General features: G+C 42.5%; 1 protein-coding gene across 6 annotated transcripts in view; it reads right to left on the reverse strand.

Annotated features, from left to right (window-relative positions):
- Positions 1-748: 748 nt before the first annotated feature.
- PLEKHG1 (pleckstrin homology and RhoGEF domain containing G1) overlaps positions 749-22,679 on the reverse strand; it is a 223,253-nt gene continuing 201,322 nt past the window's right edge. For 5 of the 6 annotated variants that reach the window (XM_032407664.1, XM_032407663.1, XM_032407662.1 and 2 more), the window contains 6 exons: positions 22,320-22,353; positions 19,412-19,507; positions 17,002-17,040; positions 15,057-15,079; positions 9,820-11,464; positions 3,099-4,299 (listed from right to left, as the gene is read on the reverse strand). In XM_032407664.1, the coding sequence (XP_032263555.1) occupies positions 3,236-4,299; positions 9,820-11,464; positions 15,057-15,079; positions 17,002-17,040; positions 19,412-19,507; positions 22,320-22,353 (2,901 nt within the window). In that variant the 3' untranslated portion in view covers positions 3,099-3,235. Of the gene's footprint in view, positions 4,300-9,819; positions 11,465-15,056; positions 15,080-17,001; positions 17,041-19,411; positions 19,508-22,319; positions 22,354-22,679 lie in introns of all 6 variants that reach the window. The other variant, XM_032407660.1, reaches the window with a different exon arrangement.

Genomic DNA, 22,679 nt, shown 5'->3' on the forward strand with positions numbered 1-22,679 from the left:
TCCCACTGTTGCTCTCCCTGCTCGTGCTCTCTTGCTTGCTCTCTCTCTTTCTATCAAATAAATAAAATCTTAAAAAAAAAATAAATTGATCTTTCATAACTTACAGAAAACCCCACCTACTTTCAACCTCAAGGCAGAAAAGGTGTGATGGATCCTCAGTGTGAGGTTTAGAAGTTCTCCACTTTAAAACACTCTCAAGAAAAATTTAAAAGTTATTTTCCTCTGTATAAAGAAAGTTAGGCAACATATATTTTTGTTATGTTGGGGTAGGGTATTATGCTTATATTTGAAAATAGAATTGCTTAAGAAATGATCTATAATTACCAATTTATATTAACATGCTTCTGTTCTCTATAAAATTTTTGTCAAAAAAATTTGGAACATGAAATTACACACAGAAAAACCCACCTTAATTTGTGCCCCCAAAGTTTTCATTTTTTTGATTCAATAATGAAATAGTTAAAAAAGATGTCTTCTGTTACTACAAAATAAAAAAAAAAGGATAATCTAGTGATTGATCTAACTTAGCCACCTATCAAGAAAACACATACCATCCCAGACATTAAATTCAGTATTTTAAAAGTAATCCAAAGATACAGAAAATATGCTGACACTGAAACATGGTATATCGTCATTAACCCAGAACCATTGTCTGCATGGTTCATAAGGCAAGACAAAGTATTACAACTCAGTGTAGTTTGGAAAAATCTTGACCTTCCTAGAACAAACACACGAATTCACACTATAATTTACTTTGTACTTTACAAACTTTATTAAATAATGAGCATTACTAACTTTCATTATCTTATATACAATATTTAAACTATCTTTTCCTAGATGCATTTTTTTTTTTTGCACAAAGAGTAGGTGAAAGTGAACTTTTAAAAAAAATGGAACCTTCAGTACAGAGACCTAATAAGAACTTGACATACTTTTAAGTACATATAACTTTTCCCCCCAATTATATACAATCTTACCCCACCTCCAAAAGAAACTATCTTAAACAAAAGCTTTTAATTGGTAACTTTGAGAAAAAATACAAACATGATTATACATATACACACAGCTCTCAAAATCTGCATCCTGGCTGACCGAAGTGGTCTATAAAGCTAAAGATTTGTCCTAGAACCTAAAACAACCACACATTTTATACAGCAAGACATCCACCTTCGTGCAGCAGGGTATTCTCCTATAGGCAACATCAAAGCCGTGCAACAAGACACTGGTGTGAAAAATTAATAATTTCTGAGAGTAAGACATCACAGTAATATATGGACAACATAGAATTGGGGGTCGTACAAACTAAAAGGCAAAAATAGGAAACTCCATTCTTAGCACAAGAAGAATCAGGTAACTTTGTTTTGCAGACTAAGAACATACTTTCCTACAGGGCTTGTCTTTTCTGATACTCCTACTCTTGAAAACTTGTATCAAGTTTAAAGAAAGGCAGTGAAAGCAGGAATGTTTCTAGAACCATGCCATTCAACATGGACTTGGTTTTGTAAGCTACGAGAAGAAAGAATCTTATGGAGAAACAAGAAACTTGGGTTATTTTTGTTATTTAAAATGAAAAATGAGTGCCGTAGGTACCTGTTTGTAAAATAAGGATGGTCACATCTGATGCTTCATGGTTAAGAAAGAGAGGCACAGGACTTTAAAAAGAGGAAAAGAATTATGGTTAGATGTCACCGATTGCAATCAGTATCAGAGCTTGCCTTCAAATAGAAAGCCCAGATCCCCTTTCCTACACAGATATTAATGCAAACTGAGCCCACTGGGGAAGGGGTTCTAGAATGTAAAATTGCTTGAAAGGAGAATACAACATTCTTGTTTGAGAAAACATCCTTGTTGTATTGACTGGAGTCTTCCATAAAATAGAACATTTTTATAAAATAGCAACAGATTGGCCTTCACTTTTCTCTTTTGCTTCTTTGATTTTTGCTTTTGACTCACAAGGTCTTGCTTTTGATTTTCTGTTTCCTTCCATAAAGCCTTAGATTAGTCCATGATTATCACAACGGATGGCTATTTGAAGACCATAATGACAACATCAAAGATGGTATTTGTCAGAGCTTAGTAGCCAAAGACTCTTTTCTTTTATGTGCCTCAAAACAATGAGAGAAGGCCCCCCTGTTAGGTTGAGTTTGGAAAATAAATTTCACTGCAGCCAACGAAATCCTCAAGGCTGGGATCAGGTCATTTGGCTGAGGTACAAAACTCGGGAAAGTACACATGGAAAAACTGCTCTGGAAAGGGTGGCCCTAAAGTGTTTTATTTTAGCTCATGGCTTACTTTGTGTTGATTAGACATCCGCACAAAAATATTGCACGAAGAGTTCCCATTTCCACCCCTGCCTTCCACTGGAATATGAGGAGATCACCAAGTTGTCCCCATCCTTTCTAACAGGTAAGTCAATCTGCATTTTCTTGCTTATAGTTTCCTTTGAGCATTGGAGGAAATCATTCATTTTACTCCAGCAAATCAAAAATAAGCACGATAAGCAGTGCATTCTCCAGAACGTGTCCAGGAATACAGGTAAGGGTCTTTGCTTATAGAGAATTTGCTTATAGAGGTCTTGCTCCCTCCTGATGTCCCACAGGTACCCGATTTCTACAACAGAGTGAACGGATGTAGGAGTAACCCATGCAGAAGGAGACGGGCAGTGTGCACTTACACTCCTAACTAGGGATCTCTAGCTTAACGTTGTTCTGGGGTCTTGTCCCGAATGTAACCAAAATGCCAGGTATAATAAGCCTAATCCTTCAAACAGCTTTAGTTTTCCTTCCTTTTCTTTTTTTTTAAACATGTGGAAAAGCCTCCTTGCTGCCTTTGGGTCCTAGAATCAAAACTACTCGTGGCTTCTGGATGACAGGCGAGGGCCACTGCGTTTCTTAGACTCTGGGCATTATTGCCAAGGGCACGGGACAAAATGTCACGGCCATCACGTTAAAAAAAAAAAAAAAAAGCCTAGAACTTTCCAAGTCAGGTTGACTTACGTGAAACACGAAGGCAGTCAGCATCAGGAAGACACGCCGTGAGATGCCGACGCCGGCTAGACCGTGCAGTCCCGGCTGGCTTGGCGGCCGTTCCAAAGAGTTGTTGTGTAAAAGAAAGCATGGTTGACACGCCCGGTTATTACAAAACTGTTTTAATCTGGTACATGGAAAACCCCTCCGGGTATCGGCCCTTCACGAGCATCACGCCACGCGGACTCGGGCGGCTTCTCCGAAGAGCCTCAGGCAAAGCTGCTGGAACTGAGACACTGGAATTTCTCCCTCAGCGACTGGACGATATTTTGCTGGTTGGGAGACGGCCCCCTCCAGAGATAGTCATTCAGTTTGTCCGAATCGCTGTACGACGTCAGGTAGGGGGGCAGCCCCAGCTTGTCGCTTACTGGCTTTTTTGGGGTGCACGGACTATGCAAGGAGTAAGGGGTGCTGCTGCCGCAGGCGTCCTCGGGGAAGTCAGCCTCCACGGTCCCCGGGGCCGATGTCTTCCTCCGGCCGTGCGACAACTCTAGCTCCGACTCGTCCTCTTCGGACTTGATTTCCACATAGTCGTCTTCGTCTCCTTCAGTCTCTTTGAAATTGGAGAAGTAGTTCTGGGTCGCTATTTGGGCATTGAAGGGTAAATTTCTACTTACTACCAGAACCTTCTGTGAGTCTCGGAGCGTGAGATCGGAGCGTTTTTCAGTGCCCTGCGGACATGAGTCAGCCATTCCTGGCGGCAAATCCTGGGGACTCTCACACCTCGAACTCTTGTGTGAAGACAGCAGCTGTCTCTTTCCCGTCTCCCCAGGGTAGTTGATGGAGTCCCCCGACTTGTTTATCAAGATGGAGGAAGAGGACTGGGACCTGCTGTACGGCTGACATTTAGCACTGAGGCCTTTGCGACCCAAAGAGTTGTAGAGGTGGCCCTGAAAAGAGTTCTCTTTGTTGGGCTGACTGACTATGACACTGTGTCTCTGCAAGGAGCCCAGCAGAGGGTCGGAGGTTTGAAGAGAAGGCACAGAGCAAGCTGCGGACAGCTGTCTTGGAATGCTTTTTGCATTGATCGCTAAAGTAGGATGTTTCGACTTCAAGTCTGGCTCTGGCAGGGGACAGAAATCCACTAACTCTCCGTTACTGTAGGTTGAATGCAAAAGCCAGTCCTCGCTGCTATGTTGGGCCTGGGAAGGTGATGTGGACCTGAGGTGGCAGGGTTCTTGAGGGCTGGCCCAGCTATCCTTCTGAGTCTTGAAGGGAGTCTCTCTGAATACAATCTGGTCATACAGTTGGGAATACTCAGCAATCCTGGCACCTGGAAGGCAAATATGGAAACAATAAATGTACAGAGAATTATTTCCACATGCAAAGATAAAAAAAAAAAAAAATCTAACATCCTAACAGACAGATTTAAAAAATTTAAATAGATAGGACCTTTAAGTTTGAAGGTGAGTCACCATTGAATACTAAGCAATGCGAACTAACAAAATAATCCATAGTTTAGTAAGACATAAAAATGTAAAAAAAGGTCACCTACAGGTTCATTTAATTTGATCGAATTCTGGATTATTTTATTTTAGGTCTGCAAATGTTCACTATTTGTAATGAAAATTTCTAGTGTTCTTTACAAGCATGAAAAGTGCTAAAAAACAGGCATCATAAAAACAAGAAGGTCAGTACTTAAACCCTGGTCAATGACAAATAACTCAAGTAGTCATTAAAAGGAAGATGACACACTCCACCATGCAGTGGCTGCCCCTGGCTTCTCACTAGACTTAATCTCTCTCAGACAAGGACTCCCAGAAGAGTCCACTCCTGGTCGCTGATCCTGTATTTCTTGTTTCTGGGCAGCTATTCACTGCTATCATCTGGGAAACAAGTATCTACAGGAGGCCCTCCCTTCCAGGATTTCAAAACCATGTGTATTGACTGAGCCACATCTTCTTTCCCATACCCAAGAAGCCAGGCACTAAAGTCTATGCCCCCAAGATATCGAGAATGAATCATCTATGCATGTAATTGATAATGTAATACTCTCTGGTATTTGTCCAGAACAGGATTTGACTGTTATATCCGTGAAAGCTATTGCCACTTCAAATTCAGCTAGGAGGCCATTCTCCTCTCTACCCTCCTTCTGAGTACAGACATTTCTACATTTCTAAAGACATTAACAGAACGCTGCTATGGACAGAATACTCTCTTAGGCCAGGAATGATTTAAGAGACAGAGCCCAGAGATGTCAATTTCAAGAGCTGCCCCCCGCCCACACACACCATCACCCCAATCCAGGTATCCACACGACCGCCCTAGAATCAAAGAATTCCATGCATCCTATAAATTGCCCAGACCACATCTTACACAGCCTCTACAAAAGGGATCTATCCCATGTACGATGACCAGCAAGTGACATTGCATTTTCTTCTTAAGCTATTTATATTTTTAGTAACCTATTGTTAGTAAATTCCTCCTTGAATTTAAACAAAATATTTAGTTGAGTTTCTGCCATTTCTTTCAACTCTATCTTCTATGAGGACAGAAGACACCTGCTGGTGTGCCTTTAATTGCAACCTTCTCAAATTGTTTGCCTTCCCAACTCCCCAAATCAGGGTAAATCATGTTTAACTTCTCATAGATCCTATATTCAGATCCTTCAGGTTTTCAAGTCCAAATTCCTTGGAAGAACAGAGAATAATAGTTTAGAATTTCTAGTAACAAAAACTTGAGCTATTATTCCTTAAATGGCATAGTAAAGACTCTCGATACCAATTAAATTTGGCAACCCCTTAAGAGACTGAAAGTCTACGTGAACACCAAAGTGCCCATGTTAGCCATTCTGAAGTCTCTAATGTTTCATTAACTGTGAAGCCCAAACAAAGGCAGCTGGACCTTGGGACAGAGTCACTGCTTAGCAGTCCCACCTGAACATCAACTCGTTCTGCCCAAACCATTCTCATCTACACGATGACCCTGAACGTGATCCCACAGCTAAGTCAGGAAGGTTCTGAACTTTCACAAGGTTCCAATGAGATGGCAATTTGGGGGAAAGTAATGAGAGCTAATTAAAACATTTGGTTCAACTATTTCAGCACCAAAGTTTAACCATAGAGTCGTGTAATGAAAAATTGGCTTTTGACTTCCGACTGTGATAGCCCAGATGATCTGAAACCACATATTACTCAAAATATCCACAGTATTTCTCATGCCTCTTTCTTCCTAATCACACTCTCTTTCTTCTTCCTTTGCTTAATCAAATCCTATTTACCACTCAAGACCCTCTATAAGCACTACCCCTTCCATGAATCATTTTCTAACCCATTTCTCTTCTCTGAAGTCTTATATACTTAGTGTGGACCATAATATTCAGCTCTTGGCTGCACACACATGCATGGGCATGCATGCACACAATCTCATGTTGCTGTTTTTCTCTTTTGTTTTTTTTTTAACATGGGCTAGTTTATCATTCCAGCTAGTCCATGAGCATTTACTCTTGGAGAACAATCCTCACAGAGCACCAAGCATAATTCTAGATACAAATTGGTCTCGAGAACTACTTATTCAGATAAATTTTGGACTTCCTCCTTTTATTTTAAGCATAGTGTTAAAAATGGACGTGCTTTCCCTAAGACCATACCACAGAGAGTGACAGGCAGCCTAGAAAATCAGGGGCATAGCAAAAAAAAAAAAAAGCAGCAGCAGCAGGAAAGTAGCCTTTGATTAAAATGCTTCCTATATATAACTCACAGTGGGCCCAGTTTATCTTTGGATAATAAAAAGTTGACCATTTATAAATTTGGAATAAAAAGTATCTCACGGGTAGATAATATACAGTGCCTATCTAAGTTTTAGGGATTTTTTGTTTGTTTGTTTGTCTCATTCTATAACTTGTTTGATGGCAATGTGAACAAGAGAATGCTTCCAAAGCAACAACTGTCATTAGCTTGCTTTACCCAGATGTGTAGGAAATAGCCAGCCCAAGAAGACATCTCCAGTCTAAAAACCTTAGTATTAGCCAGGTGGATCAAAGTACCCCATCATCCCAGTTCTGGCATTAATACCCTTTATAGAATATGTATATTATTATTATGTGACAACCTCAGGGCTGTCTCTGGTTTATTTCTCTTTTGTAAGTTTAAAAGGGGGCATTCTTAGGATTCCAGATAAAAACTGGAAATGATCCTTGCTGAGAAAAGTATGAAATAAACTGTTTTCAAGACAGAGGATTAAAATCAAAGCTTCTGATGCTACTTGAGATGTAGACCAAAGCATAAAATGTGATTTTGCCTTCGCTGCACAAAAAGGAAAAATCCCTCAAGCCTGTATGGAGTTTTCCCCCATGTAAAACATCACCAAAAAAGGGAACCCAAAGGCCTCGTTGGCCTCCAAGACTATGAGGAGGGAGGTCTGACTGAACAAGAATGTTGGCATACTACAACAAGCTCTGGACGGTGGGAGTAACTAGACCTGGATGGGTGACTTAGAGGCAGAAATCTGACCCGGGGCCTGTAGACCCCCGCCAGAGAGTTCAATAAAGGTGCTCGAGAGTTTCAGCAGGTGAATAGGGCGTTCCTCCTTCCGTACAACACCGAGAGCAAGCTCCTGGCAAAGTGGCAAGGCCCATACGAAGAAGTCTGGAGAATCGGTCCGTTCGATTACGACGTCCTGTGCCCAGATAAACGAGAGAGAGAAAAGGAGTCATCATGTCAACTGATTGAAAGCCTAGTGGGCACAGGAAGTGGTCTCGATCCACCCAGATGGAAGATTCCTCAGGTCCGAGAGATGGCAGGCCCTAGGGACGTGCTCCTGCCAGATAGCGGGGGAGACCCCATTCTCAGAAGATGACTTTGGAGAGATCTCCTCCTCTTGGTTGGGGAGAACGTCGGTAGTAGCCCACCATGGGTCCTTTTAAAAGGACCCAGACGCAGAGCTGAGAAAAGATCCCGTGGGATCCCAAGAAGACATCGTAGGCAAAACCAAAAGGAGAACAAACCAAAAGTAAAAAGAAGCCAAAGAAAACCCCAAAGGGACATCTATGAATATTTAAAAGGTGGGTAAAAAAAGAAGACTACTCAAGGTAGTTGTAAGCCCTAATGATTCAGCATTGGAGGACATGCTTCTATCAAGGTTTGAGTTCTGCATTTTAATGGATGGTCCATATTCAAAACAACCTGGCTCAGGCAATTACCACTCCTGAAACAATAGTCTACTGGCATGATCCATGATCATCAGAAACCCTATTCTATTCTCTCTCTAGCCCAGGTTCAGTCAGTGGTTGCATTGCCCACATACCACTGCTTCCAACGCCATCTATGCCCCCACAGGGTCCTTCACAACTGGAACTCAGTCACTTTTTCCATGGGTAACAACAAACCAGCTTAGTAACGCTAGTGCTGGAAAAGGGACATGAATTAACTCCAGCATATTCTTGCAAGGAGAAAAATATATGCCATCTAGTCTCTTACATTCATATAAAATTCACTTTTCACCTTTATTTAAAAAGAAGAACAACTCAAGAGAGTGTGTAAAATCCTTCAGGTAGCGAATTCCAGCGCTTACCTTCCCTATTTGATAGGAAACTTTACTGTAGGAGGAGCTCTAGAAAAAGAGTAAAGCTTTAGACAATTCTTAAATACTCCCAAACTTAAAAAAAATTCTCTACAGATTCTTGTCACGTAACTTGTAACTTGTGGCTTCATTTAGGATTTGGAGATCCCCTTCTTATTCTCTGGTTTTCGCAGAGATAAAGACATCAATCTCAAAGAAAGGGGGTTAGTGGCATCGATCTGGCCAGATGAGCCATGTCACCGTCCTACTACCTGTCTCAGTGTGCCTTGATACTGAGCCATCGGGCTTTTACTTTTAACTGGAGAAAGGTCTCCTCTCATTTGATACCAAGGGTGTCCTTTGTCAGAAAATCTAGGCCAGGGAATCTTAAAATAGGCTCAAAAGTCCACATTGTTTTAAATTGCAGATTCCGGGGCTTAACCCCAGAAATCTCACTGCGTCCAGAGGTGAAAAGCTCCTGAGGAGAGAGCCAGGGCCCTGGGGTTTCTTCTTCCCATGACAATCACGTGTCTCATTCACACCTGTGTTCTTCAACCGAGATCAGTGTCTCGCTGCCAAGTTTGGTCTCTGCACTTCTTTATAACAGAGAAAGAAGTCAAACCTTTAGCCCTAATCCTACCAATATCATACCTGAGATCCTGGTTTTCTGCCCCACAAAGGAGGCTTGACGGAAAGAATCACACTTTTTGGAAGCTACCCGAGAATACTAAAGGGAGATAGTATTAAATGCATGACACCGGCTGTTGTACGGCAACTATTAAACAAAAAGTCAACTGGTAAGAGAAATACGTGAGAAAATGCCTGAGGATATAGTGTGAAAGGACTCCTTTTCATCTGTTAGGATGAGTGGGCATGTTTGTTGGGACTCTGGAGCAACCCTATTCCACAGGCTTCCGAATCTTCAAAGCCGACATGAGCCATGACTCCTCCCAACACAGCGATACACAGGGAAAAGCTCTACCTGCCACGAGTTCAACGGATTGCTACTTTTCACACTTCAGATCAGAGAAAACTCCTTAAAACATCAAGTCTGGTAGTGACAATGTGACACAAACAACAAAACCCTCCGAGACCGAATCTTGCTCCAACTCGGGCGACTCCGTGAGCTCAAGTGGGAAAAGAATCAGTGTTTGTTAGTAAAGCTGTGGTCTCACTTTGAGAGAATGAATGTCTGGGTGGCAATGTTCTCACCGTTCCAAGGACTTTTAGAACCTGAAAGCTGCCCTCACATCCTACTTTCAAGAAGGAGGGAAGGCAGTGTGAAGGAACGTACCGATGGCAGGGCCCCCTTGCTTCTTCTCTTCTAAGATGGCGGCCAGGTCTCTGTGTGTGGGTTTGTGCTGATGGCCGGCCAGCGCCTGCTCCAGCTCTGGGCTCCTCGCTTTTAAAAGCTGGTTTGCCTTCCTGATCTTCTGACTGTATTGCCTGGCCATCATAAAAACCCTGCTTTTCGTCTTATCTGTGGCATCCAGCCCAGGGTCAGGGTTTTCCAAGTCTGTCTGGGAGAGACTGCTGTTGGCCAAGTCGTAGGGGTTTTCCATGGGAGGCGTTTCACTGGCCAGAGACAGCCGGTTAAGACTCATAAAGGAGCCCTCTTTAGAAATCAGGTCCTCCTCAAACGGGCAGCGGGTCCGGCCACCTCTGCCGGGCTTGTCCTTCAGCGGCGTGAGGAAAGCATGGCCCTCGGGAAGCGAGAGGGTAGACAGGGAGCGCGCGGCGTCTCTGCCCAGCTCGGGGGTGCTCTCGGAGTGCAGCCTGTCTGCCACGTCCTCCTTGCTGACAGGGAAGGCTGCGAGGAGCCGGTCTCTCGCTTTGACTTCGTTTTTCTTGATGTAATTTTCCAGGTCATTCCAGATTTCGTCTACTTCTTCAGACAGTTTATCAGATATAGATTTATCACCTACAGACAGGTTACAGCTGAAAGAGTTATAGAGCAAACTCAAATAATCATTATCGGAGGGTCCCTGGGGGTAAGGAGTTTCGTCCTCGCTGAACTGGAGGCTATCCTGGGAGACAAAGGGCCTCAGACTGTCACAGCACGCAAAGTCGGCTTCCAGCCCTAAGAAGGTGCTCCTCTTGGGGCGCTTCAGGCTGCTGCACTTGAAATCCAGGGAGGGCGGATCCGGGAGCCCTATGGTATCGTAGATGTTTTCCTCCACCATCTGGAGTTCATGTGCGCTTTGGTTCGACGCCTGGTGACCTGTTAGAGCTCCATCCCTCTCTGTGTGCAGAGAGTTCTTCTCGGGGCCAGCTTGCCTCTTTGAGAAGGCGAGCTCTGGCGTGCTCTTGGGGCGAACAGAGTCCCTGGCTGTTTTGGGGGGTGTGGATTCAGCTTCTTCCCGTTTAGCAACCATTAGTTTTAAGTCCTCATAACTTATGTTATCATAGACGTGGTCTATATCATCAATAGTCAACTCCACAGATGACCCAAAGGGAGTCATTCCGTCCTGCCCTTCTGTTTTAGGGTCACTCTGCAGTTCCCGTCGGGGGCTGTACTGAGAGCCACCACTGTCCCTAATTCTTATTTCAGGAGCGCATGTGTTGTTCTCGCCAGCGCTGCTGGCCCGCCTGACCACCCGGTGGCCAGAGCTGGTGGTCTCTGTGGGCTCAATCTGTCCCATGTGCCAACTGCAAGGGCGACTGGAAGTGCTATCTTCACAAAGTCTGGTAGAGTTCAGATCTGAGGAGGAGAAGGATGGCACGAACATCTGATAATCATCTTCATCATCCTCGTTCTCCTGAGGGGACCGACGACTCGGGAACAAGGCTTGTCTGATCTGGTGGTCCGTCCAGATGTTTCTGATGGCCCCACCCCCACGAAGCACGCTGATGATGGCAGAACTGCTCGGCTGGCTGCTCCTTGGGGCGGGAGACGGCCCCGCTGAGGTCCGCTGGCGAGACCCTTCCTCTCTGGAAACCTGAGGTGGATAGAAACATACTGATTGAACTGCAGTGACATGGGCACATAACTTAGGACACTCTCCTGGGTTTACACATTGCCTCTCCCACTGGACTATAATAGTCTTAAAGCAAATGATCAGTAAATGTTGTTGATTTTAATGAGGTTGAAAAGCACTTTGGATTTTTGCAAAAGGGGGCAGAAAGGACAGGAACTGATATTTACTTAGAAACAGGCTAGGCCATGTGCAGACATTCTCCACACTTAACGTTTATAATCACTCTATGAATTAGACATGATTGTACTAATTTCACAGTAAGGAAATCCAGGCTCTCCCCAGTCAGCAGAAAGGCTAGGACGCAAACTAAGTCTGACTCTAAATCCCTTAGCCCGGTGCAGGGAATCAGCAAAATACAGAAAACTCTTAAATACTCCAAATAATTCCGATGTGCACTTGGTAAATAACATTCTATAAATGAACATATCTAGGTATCAAGGGCCATTGTATCTGGTTTCTATTTGAGGCTTGATTGCTACGAGTTTTATTGTGGTTTCTGGTATACCAGAAGCTCAGTCAGTAATCCGACTGCACACCTTAAGGCTTTCTCTGAAATCTGCAGACTTGTCATAGACCTGACTGACATTGCCTTGGTTTATAGATTCTAGGCAAAGAGCCTTTGTTGCAGACATGTAACTTAATCCACGCTTGAGCTAATGAACGTTTTACTTTCTTTCAAAATACATTTAATTAAGTAATATTTAGATGCCTATTAGGAAATAAAATATGAGTGACATTAACAATTTCTAATTAAAAAACCAACGGGGTCTTTTATAACTTGGAACCTTTCTTGATGGAGCTCAATTGTGCAGACAGGGAGCAGACTGCCCTCTGATGCCCTCCATAGGTATAAGGATTAGCTTCAAAGAGTTGAAAGGGTTGAGACCAGACTCATTAGTACCAGGGGCGTATTTTCTGACCCAAACACTATTAGGAATATTTTTTGTAACCTATTAGAAATGTTAAGTTAGCAAGAACTTTTCCTCACTTGTCAATGAAACTGGGATATATATATATTGCCCTGGAATAACCTCCTATCAATATGTCTTTCTATCTGCTGGCCGGCCTGCCTGCCTGTCTATCAGGGAGGGAAGAGAAGTGTAGGGAGGGCAAGAATAAAATTTCATCCTGAATGTTATTTTTCCATTAAAATTTGAAACTAAAAATAATCTAATTAGTCATTTAATCTTTTGCTTTTTTTCACATGGTCAAACTGTGGACCATTTGAGGCCTAGAAAAGTATGAATATGCACACATACGGATATATACACACACATATACATATATAGTATTACATTTTATTTATGGCTCTATTTTTTTCTTTACCCTTTAGTATCTCTCCCTTTTTCTTACTCAGATTGTACTGGTACCATGTTTATAAAATACAGACACCCAGGAACTACATTTTTAAAAAACAAGTTAGTATTAACTTGTGAAATCATGACAAAACACTTTGAAAGTGTAACAAAAGGATTCTGTGAACAGCCAGAAGTCTTAAAATCTTCCATCCCAGAAAGATTCCCAGACATTTTAGAAAACTAGGAAACCTGAATATTTAATATCAAAATATATTTTTAAGGTAATTGCTTGGAACTTTGGAAACTGAAATTTTACACGAAATCTTCAGGAGAACTGAAGAAGCTCTTAGATTGAGAAATAATCAGTATGTATATTATGCACAACATAGAAGTGTCTGGTTTAGATACCTTGATTTCACTAGAGCCGTGATGAACATTTTTCCCCACTGTTTTTCTATATTCTTAGCATTATGGCTATTAATAATAAAATGATAATAGCTATCATTTGTGAAGCACTTGCTTTGTTCCAGATTCTGTACTAAGCATTTTTTTCTTTTAAGATTTTATTTTTAAGTAATCTCTACACCCAACATGGGGCTCGAACTCACAACCCTGAGATCGAGAGTCACATGCTCCACCACCTGAGCCAGCTAAGCACTCCTGTACTCAGTACTTTTAAAAATATATTTTTGCATTTAGTCTTTATAATAATTCCATAAGTTAGAAAACTAAGTTTTCTAACAACTTGCTTGTAAGTCATACAGCTTAGGATTGACAGAAATGGATTTGAATCCATGTCTGAATCCACAGCATGTATATGACCTTAACTGCCCCCCTCTTTTTTGCTCTTGCTCTCTCTCTCCCTCCTTCCCCTTTCTCTGTCTCTACACACACACACACACACACACACACACACACACACACACACACACACGCATGCATGGCCTTGAAATATGTATTCTGGGAGAAATGTGAAGCTATTATTAAGGAATATTTCCTGTTATAAACTCTTTAACCATTAGTAAATCTATTCTCCTTGCATTTGGTGTTGTTCATTAGTGTTAGGAGATGGAATTTTACCACTAAGAAAAAAGTACATGGCTTTACTTCTTTCTTGTCTTCAAATTTTATAAGGTTTAGTTAGTCCCCATATGGAGACTTGGCTTGATCACTATTGTCGAAAGTTTCCAACAAGCTCTTGAGATTCCATCTTTAGGGCTGGTGGAGTGATCCCCGCACCTGGTACTGAGCAGGGCTTAGCTCCATGATCCTAGTTTGGCAGCCTTAAAGAGCTGGGCGCCTTCTGCAGTGTTTGTTTATGGAAACAATGTAGATTAAAAACAAATCAAAATCTCATGCTATATTTCAGAACAATAACCAACTAATAAGTTTCAAAAGCTTCCAAACAAAAATATATACTACCCGAAAGAAATTCACATGCTCCAATTTTAAGAAAATTACTTTGATGTAAGATTGCTGATTTTTAGACATTTTATTGGATTTATTGGAAAGGTACGGAGTTTATCAGCAGGGTTACTTGGGCCCTGTGCTAAGGAGCGACGCAGTGGAATTGTGGGGAGAGAGTTTCATAACCACATCCTCAGAGATACAGAACATTAAGCAAGAAACCACCATCAGTTCTCTAAGAGTTGTTAACTTAGACAATTGGTCTGTAGACAATTAGACATGGTTTACTCAGGTCAGGATACAATATCTCTTCTTCATAGGTAATACATTTGGATATACATCTTCCAATAGAGCATACCATTTTTATGCCCCCTCTCCTAATCTTTTATCAGAGGAAGAAAAGCCCCAACTTCATATAGTGAAGTTTCATTATAGGACATAGGATCATACTTCTTATACCAGCAGCAGGACCATATTCTTAGAAGGGGATCTCTGTGACTGAAGGCTAACGCTTTGAGAAGGGGCCAACATTTGGGAGGCAGGAGCCTTGGTCTTGTGACAAAGTCGGGTGCACCAGACTAGCACTTAGGGTACATGTACCCTAGGTAACCTTACAGCTTTTGAGGTCAGAGGTGGGGTAAGAGGGGGATCAAGAAATCATTGCCTTAGTTCTGAGAAATGAAGCAGGGGGAGGGAGGAGGTTATAAGGATGAGTCAGTCCTTAAGTCCATCTCAAAATGTAAAATAATTGTTTACATTGGAATATAGGCTGGGGATGAGATATATAAGGGTACCTATAAGGGGTGCCTAAGTAAACATTTCAAAATAAGAAATGTAATTGTGCTTACCTTTTGGATGTCTTGTGCTGTTTCTGAAAAATAAAAGGGTTTTAAAAGAATTTTTGAGGATTAAAAACATATCTCATACATAGGTAAGCACCCCTATTTTATAGGATTTTAAAACTCGTTAATAACTGAAGCCCGAGAGGCTTTTGGACCCTTTAGACCTTTAATTCTCAGAAAATGCCTCTCGGGGCGCCTGGGTGGCTCAGTCGTTAAGCGTCTGCCTTCGGCTCAGGTAGTGATCCCAGGGTCCTGGGATCGAGTCCCACATCGGGCTCCCTCCTCAGGGGGAAGCCTGCTTCTCCCTCTCCCACTCCCACTGCTTGTGTTCCTGCTCTCACTATCTCTGTCTCTGTCAAATAAATAAAATCTTAAAAAAAAAAAAGAAAATGCCTCTCAGTTATCTTCATTATATATCCTGTAGTATATGTAAAAAAAAAAAAAACAAAAACAAAAACAAAACCTTACATACATCTGAGTGTCAAGTACCTTTCTTAATCCCTGAGAGCAACAGACTGATTCATGTTAATAAGTCTCAAAATCTTCTCCCCAAATATGTATTATCTGAAATACGCACCCTAAGCCATGAGAATCACTTAAACATAAGACTATGCTTCTGTTAATTTTTAAACATTTTACTGGTTTTCCCTGAATGACACAGACAGCATTTATCACTGGGGTCACCTTGGCGCTGTGCTAAGGAGCAGTAAAGGTGGGTTTCTGGGGGACTTGTACATAGCCACATCCTTACAGACGCCCCTTCAGATACCTCGCTGATGTGTGGCTCATCTTTAAACACTGTTTAATTACGGAAGCATATAAAGTAAACACTGATCGAATCCTCTCCAGAAATCCCACCCCGTGGAAGTTATCATACTTAGCAGTCGATGGTCCTCTTTCCAGCTCCCATACCCACTGCCCCTAGCCCACCACGATGCACGGTTTTGTTTATAAAATAAAGGTGCAATATGCAGCATTGCGTTTCCTGCTAAATGTATGTGCACACGCTTGTCAGTAGGGAAGGAGGTACTCCATTGTTTCTGACAGAAACTGCAGAATATTCCACGTAGCATTCCAGGATATACTACAATTTATTTAACTCTTTCCCACTAGATGGGCATTTTATGTGCTGCCCTATTACAAATGCTGCAAAGAACACACACACACACATACCTGGGTCTAGCCACGCTTTGGGGGAGCACTTTTATACAAGAAGTATATACTGTGAAATTTATAAAAGTGAAAAAAGTGTAATTGTCAAGGGCAAATGTGGATTTTAAATTTAAGTGCTCCAAATTTTGCTCCAAAAAGGTTGCAGAAATTTAGACACCATTCGTTTTGGAGTGCCTGTTTTTCTCTATTTTTTGGTTGAGCTCACAGCTTTCCCCTATTTATCTCCTTTAAATGTATGATTTTTCTGATTACTAACATGGATGACCATTTATAAATTTTATCGACGGCTTGTGTTTTTTTTTCTGTGAAACTGAATTATATTCTCTGCCTTTCTTTTATTATCCTTTTTAAAAGGTTTTATTTATTTATTTGAGAGAGAAAGAGAGAATCTGAAGCAGACTCCGCACTGAGCATGGAGCCTGATGCAGGGCTCAATCCCATGCCCATGAGATCACGACCTGAGCTAAAACCAAGAGTTGGATGCTTAACCAGCTCAGCCACCCAGGTGCCCCTCTGCCTTTTAAAAGAGAGTCCTTTGTCTCTTCTCTTTGATGTATGGGGTTTCTTTACATAATAGGGATATTAATCTTTTTATGCCAGTTATCTATATTGTAGACATTTTATGTCATTTGGCTTTACATCATATAATGGGGCACTATTACTTATAGAAGTTAATAAAATTTGTCCTCTGTAATTTATCTGGTGTTTATGTTTTTGTATGGTTTGACTTAGTGAATATCAGCAAGAATGAAAAAAAGAAAGATATTTCAGGACTTACCACTGGTCTTCAAAACTTTATGTGATCTTGAGGAAGGTTCTAGGAGAAAAAATAAGGCCAGCATCATTTGCAAAACCAAATCAAGGTTTTTTTCTTTATAAATGAATTATTTGAGCTCTAGAAAAAAATTTTTTTATCATATATACCGAAATCCCCATCACTTAGAGACACTTAACAGCAAGACATTCACTCTGACAAAGCTGTAGAACAAAATTTAACTGCGTAATCTGCGTAAACTACCCTACCAACAACTAGTAGAGCAATTTCCTTAGCTTTAACTACCACCTATAAGGGGATAGTGTTCAATTTTATATCCTTAAGCCACTCCTCTCCCAAGCCTCAGACCTCTAATGTTAACTGTCCATCTGACGATTCCCCAATGTGCCCACAGACCGAGCAACCCAACATGCCTCGAACTCACCAGTCTTCCCCCATAACTGTTCTTTAATCAAGTTCTTATTCTGGTTGTCACTGACATTACCTGCCCAAGTTAGCTATCAGGACATCATTCTAAATTTCTCCTGTTTTCATCCATCACAGTCCCGTGGGATCCCAATAATGACCCCCTCCCACTATTGTCTCAATCCAGGCCATTATCATCTCTCCCCCAGACTAGATGGACAGCCTACTTCAGTTTCCACATCAAGGCAGAATTCTCTTTTTAAAAGGCAAACATTTTGGGGCACCTGGGTGGCTCAGTCATTAAGCATCTGCCTTCAGCTCAGGTCATGAGCCCAGGGTTCTGGGATCGAGCCCCGCATCGGGTTCTCTGCTTAGCAGGAAGCCTGCTTCTTCCTCTCCCACTGCCCCCTGCTTGTGTTCCCTCTCTCGCTCTCTGTCAAATAAATAAATAAAATCTTAATAAAAAAAAAAAGGCAAATATTTCATTGCTGAAGGTCCTTCCTGTAGCTTGCAGGATCAAGCTCATACCTTCTGCAACTCCAGCCGCTTCTCCTTCTGGTTTACCTTGCACACCTCCACCTCCCCCCAGCTCCATCCCATGTTCCAGCCAGGCTGAACAACTGACAATAGAGGTCTGAGCTGAGGTATGCTGGCTCAAGTCTCAGGGCCTTTGCATGTGCTACTCCTGCCCCATCTGCCTCCTCAGCCCCCAGACTCCATCCCAGGTCTTCTGCTCTGGGAAGCCTTCTCTCTCCTTCCTAGACAGCCCCTCTCTCTCCCCTTTGTCTTTCCACTCTTCACCCCACTCGGCCTCTACCACAGTCCATTACGGACTGGTACGTATTCACCCTTTTAGACTCTCCCACTGGACTATAACCTCCTAGGAAGCAGGAATCATATGTATTATTTACTCTTGCATTCTGGGTCCTTAGCACAGTGCAGGGGGTTAGGTAGGTACTCAATAAATACTGATTCAAATTAAAAAAAAAAAAAGATCTGAGGGCTAAGAGAATACTAGATGGGAGTCTGGTTCAGCAAACACGTGTTAAAGGTTTAGGCTTAAATAATCTTTTATACGTGTCATTTATAGGATACAATTTTTCCCCAGTGTTAGTCAACAGGCTTTAAGTACCTGCATGCTAGTGGTAAGATGCATCAGCATGGATGGGACTGGAGGAGATTATGCTAAGTGAAATAAGTCAAGCAGAGAAAGTCAATTATGATATGGTTTCACTTATTTGTGGAACATAAGGAAGAGCATGGAGGACATTAGGAGAAGGAAGGTAAAAATGAAGGGGGGGAAATCGGAGAGCGAGACGAACCATGAAAGACTATGGACTCCGAGTAACAAACTGAGGGTTTTAGAGGGGAGGGGGGTGGGGGGATGGGTTAGCTGGGTGATGGGTATTAAGGAGGGCACGTACTGCATGGAGCACTGGGTGTTATATGAAAACAATGAATCATGGAACACTACATCAAAAACTAGTGATGTATTGTATGTGACTAACATAACATAATAAAATTAAATTAAAAAAATAAAAAAAAATATGGGGCGCCTGGGTGGCTCAGTCGTTAAGCGTCTGCCTTCGGCTCAGGTCATGGTCCCAGGGTCCTGGGATCGAGCCCCGCATCGGGCTCCCTGCTTGGCAGGAAGCCTGCTTCTCCCTCTCCCACTCCCCCTGCTTGTGTTCCTTCTCTCACTGTGTCTCTCTCTGTCAAATGAATAAATAAAATCTTTGAAAAAATAAATAAAAATAAAAATAAAAAGAATAAATTTACACACACACAAAAAGATGCTATGCAAAGCAAAATTAGTTGACTGGTATGTTTTATATTCCCTGGAAAATAGAGAGTTATGTAGAAAGTTTAGAACGAAACTTTTTGTTTAGAATGAAAGCCTGACAGAAAAAAAAAAAAAAAAAAAAGAATGAAAGCCTGACAGACTGAAAGGATCTTTCATTACTTGTCCCCCCAGATTATTAAATTTTGATTACAACATCCTATTTACCAGATTTTCTTCTCAGCCGATATGGAGCAGAACCGTCTTTCGAACCACACAATGCTTTCGTTTCTCCCTCAGGACTGTAATAGAACCCGGGATAATCTGAAAAGATAACCACATACATCAATAAGAAGGAGGTGTTCAGTGACTTCTGAGATCGGTACGACTTGTTTTGGGTATCTATGGATTTATTCATTTTCATCAGACATGGTATAATCTCTCCTTTCCGTAGCTGGTGTTGAATATGTATCACAGGACTTTTTGTTTACATTGGGACTTCCAGGAGTCTGTCAGCAAGGTAGGCTGCCTTTCTAGTACACGTGTGTGCTCTCAGGTTCTCCGTTACACACACACACACGCCCTCCTTTTTCGCTCACTAGCAGAAAGAGCCATAACCATTGTCTTCACCCTTTGTAGGAAGTTACTTAAAATGTGTAAGGTGTGATTAAACTCCTCCTGCCACTCAGGATCATCTGCAACTTGATGACCCACAGAGGTCAGAAAATTCTATTAAAATAAACGTCACTGCTGAACTTGCCAACAAGGCCCCTGACAGGCTGTGGTGACGGACCACAACAGAAGCTCTGCCAGGGAGGGCAAAGCCGTCTGGAGAATTCACCTGAAGTACAGCTTTTGCGAGGCACCTATGGCCGGCTCGGTGGTGGAGGATGTCAAGCTATTCCCGCTCTATGGAAGCTGTCCTCTAGGGCCGCGACTCTTAGTATTTTTCTGGACATTGTTCTTTTGAATATTTGATAAGTGCTTTAGGTTCTCTTACCAGAAAAGGGATTTTCATTTATTTTTTTTAAAGATTTTATTTATTTGAGATAGAGAGCGAGAGTGAGTGAGATAGAGAGAGAGAGAGAGAGAGAGAGAGAGCAATGGGGGGGGAGGGGCAGAGGGAGAGGAAGAACCAGGCTCCCCACTGGGCAAGGGGCCCAATGTGGGACTCAATCCCAGGACCCCGGGATCATGACTTGAGCTGAAGGCAGACACTTAACCAACTGAGCCACCCAGGTGTCCCCAGGATTTTCATTTAATTTCGCAGTTTATGTCTTTCTACCTATCTAAGGGGTACACGGACATCATATTAAGAAAATTGGGTCTAGGGGCACCTGGTTGTCTCGGTTAAGCATCAGACTCTTTTTTTTTTTTTAAAGATTTTTTTAATTTATTTATTTGACAGAGACAGAGATGGCAAGAGCAGGAACACAAGCAGGGGGAGTAGGAGAGGGAGAAGCAGGCTTCCCGCTGAGCAGGGAGCCCGATGCGGGGCTCGATCCCAGGACCCTGGGATCATGACCTGAGCTGAAGGCAGACGCTTAACGACTGAGCCACCCAGGCGCCCCAAGCATCAGACTCTTGATCTCAGCTCAGGTCTTGATCTCAGGGTTGTGAGTTCAAGCCCCTCGTTGGGCTCCACGTTGGGCATGAAGCCTACTTAAAAAAAAAAAAAGGAAAGAAAGAAAATTGGGTCTAATCCTAAAGTACTCTAGCACTTTCACTGGTATCTGAAGCCTGAAGGTAAACAATTTTAAGACATGGCTGTAATAGGGTTAAGGCTCTTTAAGGGTGTCCAAAGCTGGAGAGAGTTCTGAGGATTGTAAAGACCACACACGTTAGTCCAATGTCAGCGGCAAAGTTACATAAATGAGGTCATTTGGCCCAATGACTGGCCTACTCTGCTCATACCCAGCCAAGTCGAGAGTCAAGGCAGGGCAAATGCGGGGATTTTCCCAGGCGGGGTTGCTCTGGCCTAGTCTTGGGCCTGGAAGAAAGGCACGTGGCACCAGTTAGTGTCTCGAGATCATTCTGTGCACTCACAGAACCTTACTGGTGTCCACGGACTCGCCCAGAGGCTGGGAACGAGGGCTTGGTTCTGTTGAATGAAGTCGGTCACAGAAACAGCAGACTTCTTCAGACCCCCCATCTTCCTCCACCTTTCCTCCTAAACCTAACATGCTCATCTGTGACCTTGCCTTCTCTTTAGTGTTATTTAAAAAAAAAAAAAAATCTTAAAGAGCTTTCCACTGAATAAAATGGGGGACTTTCAAGAAGACAGGGCAGCAGGCCCCAGCCCAGCCCTCTGGTAGGGGTCACTCTCAGGAGCTGCGGGGCATGACATCGGGGGGGGGTCTCAGTCACGTGGTGGGGGTACTCATCTTTCTACCTCACGAATGCTTCTTGTTTCCTCTGCAGAGCTAACCACCAGCGGCGTGGAGGGGACATGAATCAGTGTTCCCACCTGGGGCAAGATTCCTCAAAAGTAAGTTCTTCCAAACACTGTAGGTAAAAGTTTTTGTTAGACCCGGCTGTAAGTCTTTAAAGCCATTGATTCTCTTTTTTTTCCTATTTAATCTGGGAGAGAACAAGGATGTGATAAATGCCGTTGAACGAGGTTTTATTTTGTAGGACAGACCTCACCTCTGTTTATTTTCTGCCTGTTTTAGAAGCCTTGAAATACAATCACACTTGTGGGGCTGCTGTAATTTTGAAATTTGTGCCGCATCAGGAAAAGCACGAACTATCGTGTTGGCATGATTCTTGCAGGAAATCAACATAGATTTCCCTCCGATGGGGTGTGGTGGGACGTGTATGTGAAACCTTAATTTCTGGTGGTGGTAGAAGGGAGGGTAAGAATGGACCCTGGCAGCAGATCTTACATTCTTAGTTGTTACAGAGATCTACACATGTGGCCAGCCGTCAGGTGACTCACAGATCAACCAGGCGAAATCAATGTACAAACAAGCCAATGTGTTAGGAAGAGATTATACCGTCTGCCGGCTCTGTTTGTTAACACAGTGAATAGAGCTCCTTTCTTACAATTGACATTTTTGTAAACTTTAAGCCAGACAATATGACAGATGCAAGGAGACAAGAAAATTTCCAATTGTATTAAGAGAACAAAACTTACGAATGGCATCCATTTCAAGTATTGCTTGCTTGGCCTGAAAGAAAGAAAGTATAGCTTTAATTGCAATTACTTTTTGTTTCTTCTTTAAGCTATCAGTCGTAATACAGAAGACCTGTATTACCTATACTATCTCACCTGAAGAAGGGATTTATGAAAAGCTTTAAACAACTCATTACTTCTTTGAGGCATTAACACAAGGGCTTCAAACAGACAAGCGCCCACCTGCGGGTAGGAGATGCCACACAACGTTTGCCAGCAGAGCTAAGCTTGCAGCCCCCACCCGGAAGGAAGCCACAAATGGCCAGATAGGACCTACCTTCCAGGGTTACTACTACTACGCCCACATGATAGGCATGCAAC

This window comes from Phoca vitulina, unplaced genomic scaffold (assembly GCF_004348235.1).
Source record: "Phoca vitulina isolate PV1807 unplaced genomic scaffold, GSC_HSeal_1.0 scaffold9, whole genome shotgun sequence".
In the NCBI taxonomy this organism is placed as follows: domain Eukaryota; kingdom Metazoa; phylum Chordata; class Mammalia; order Carnivora; family Phocidae; genus Phoca; species Phoca vitulina.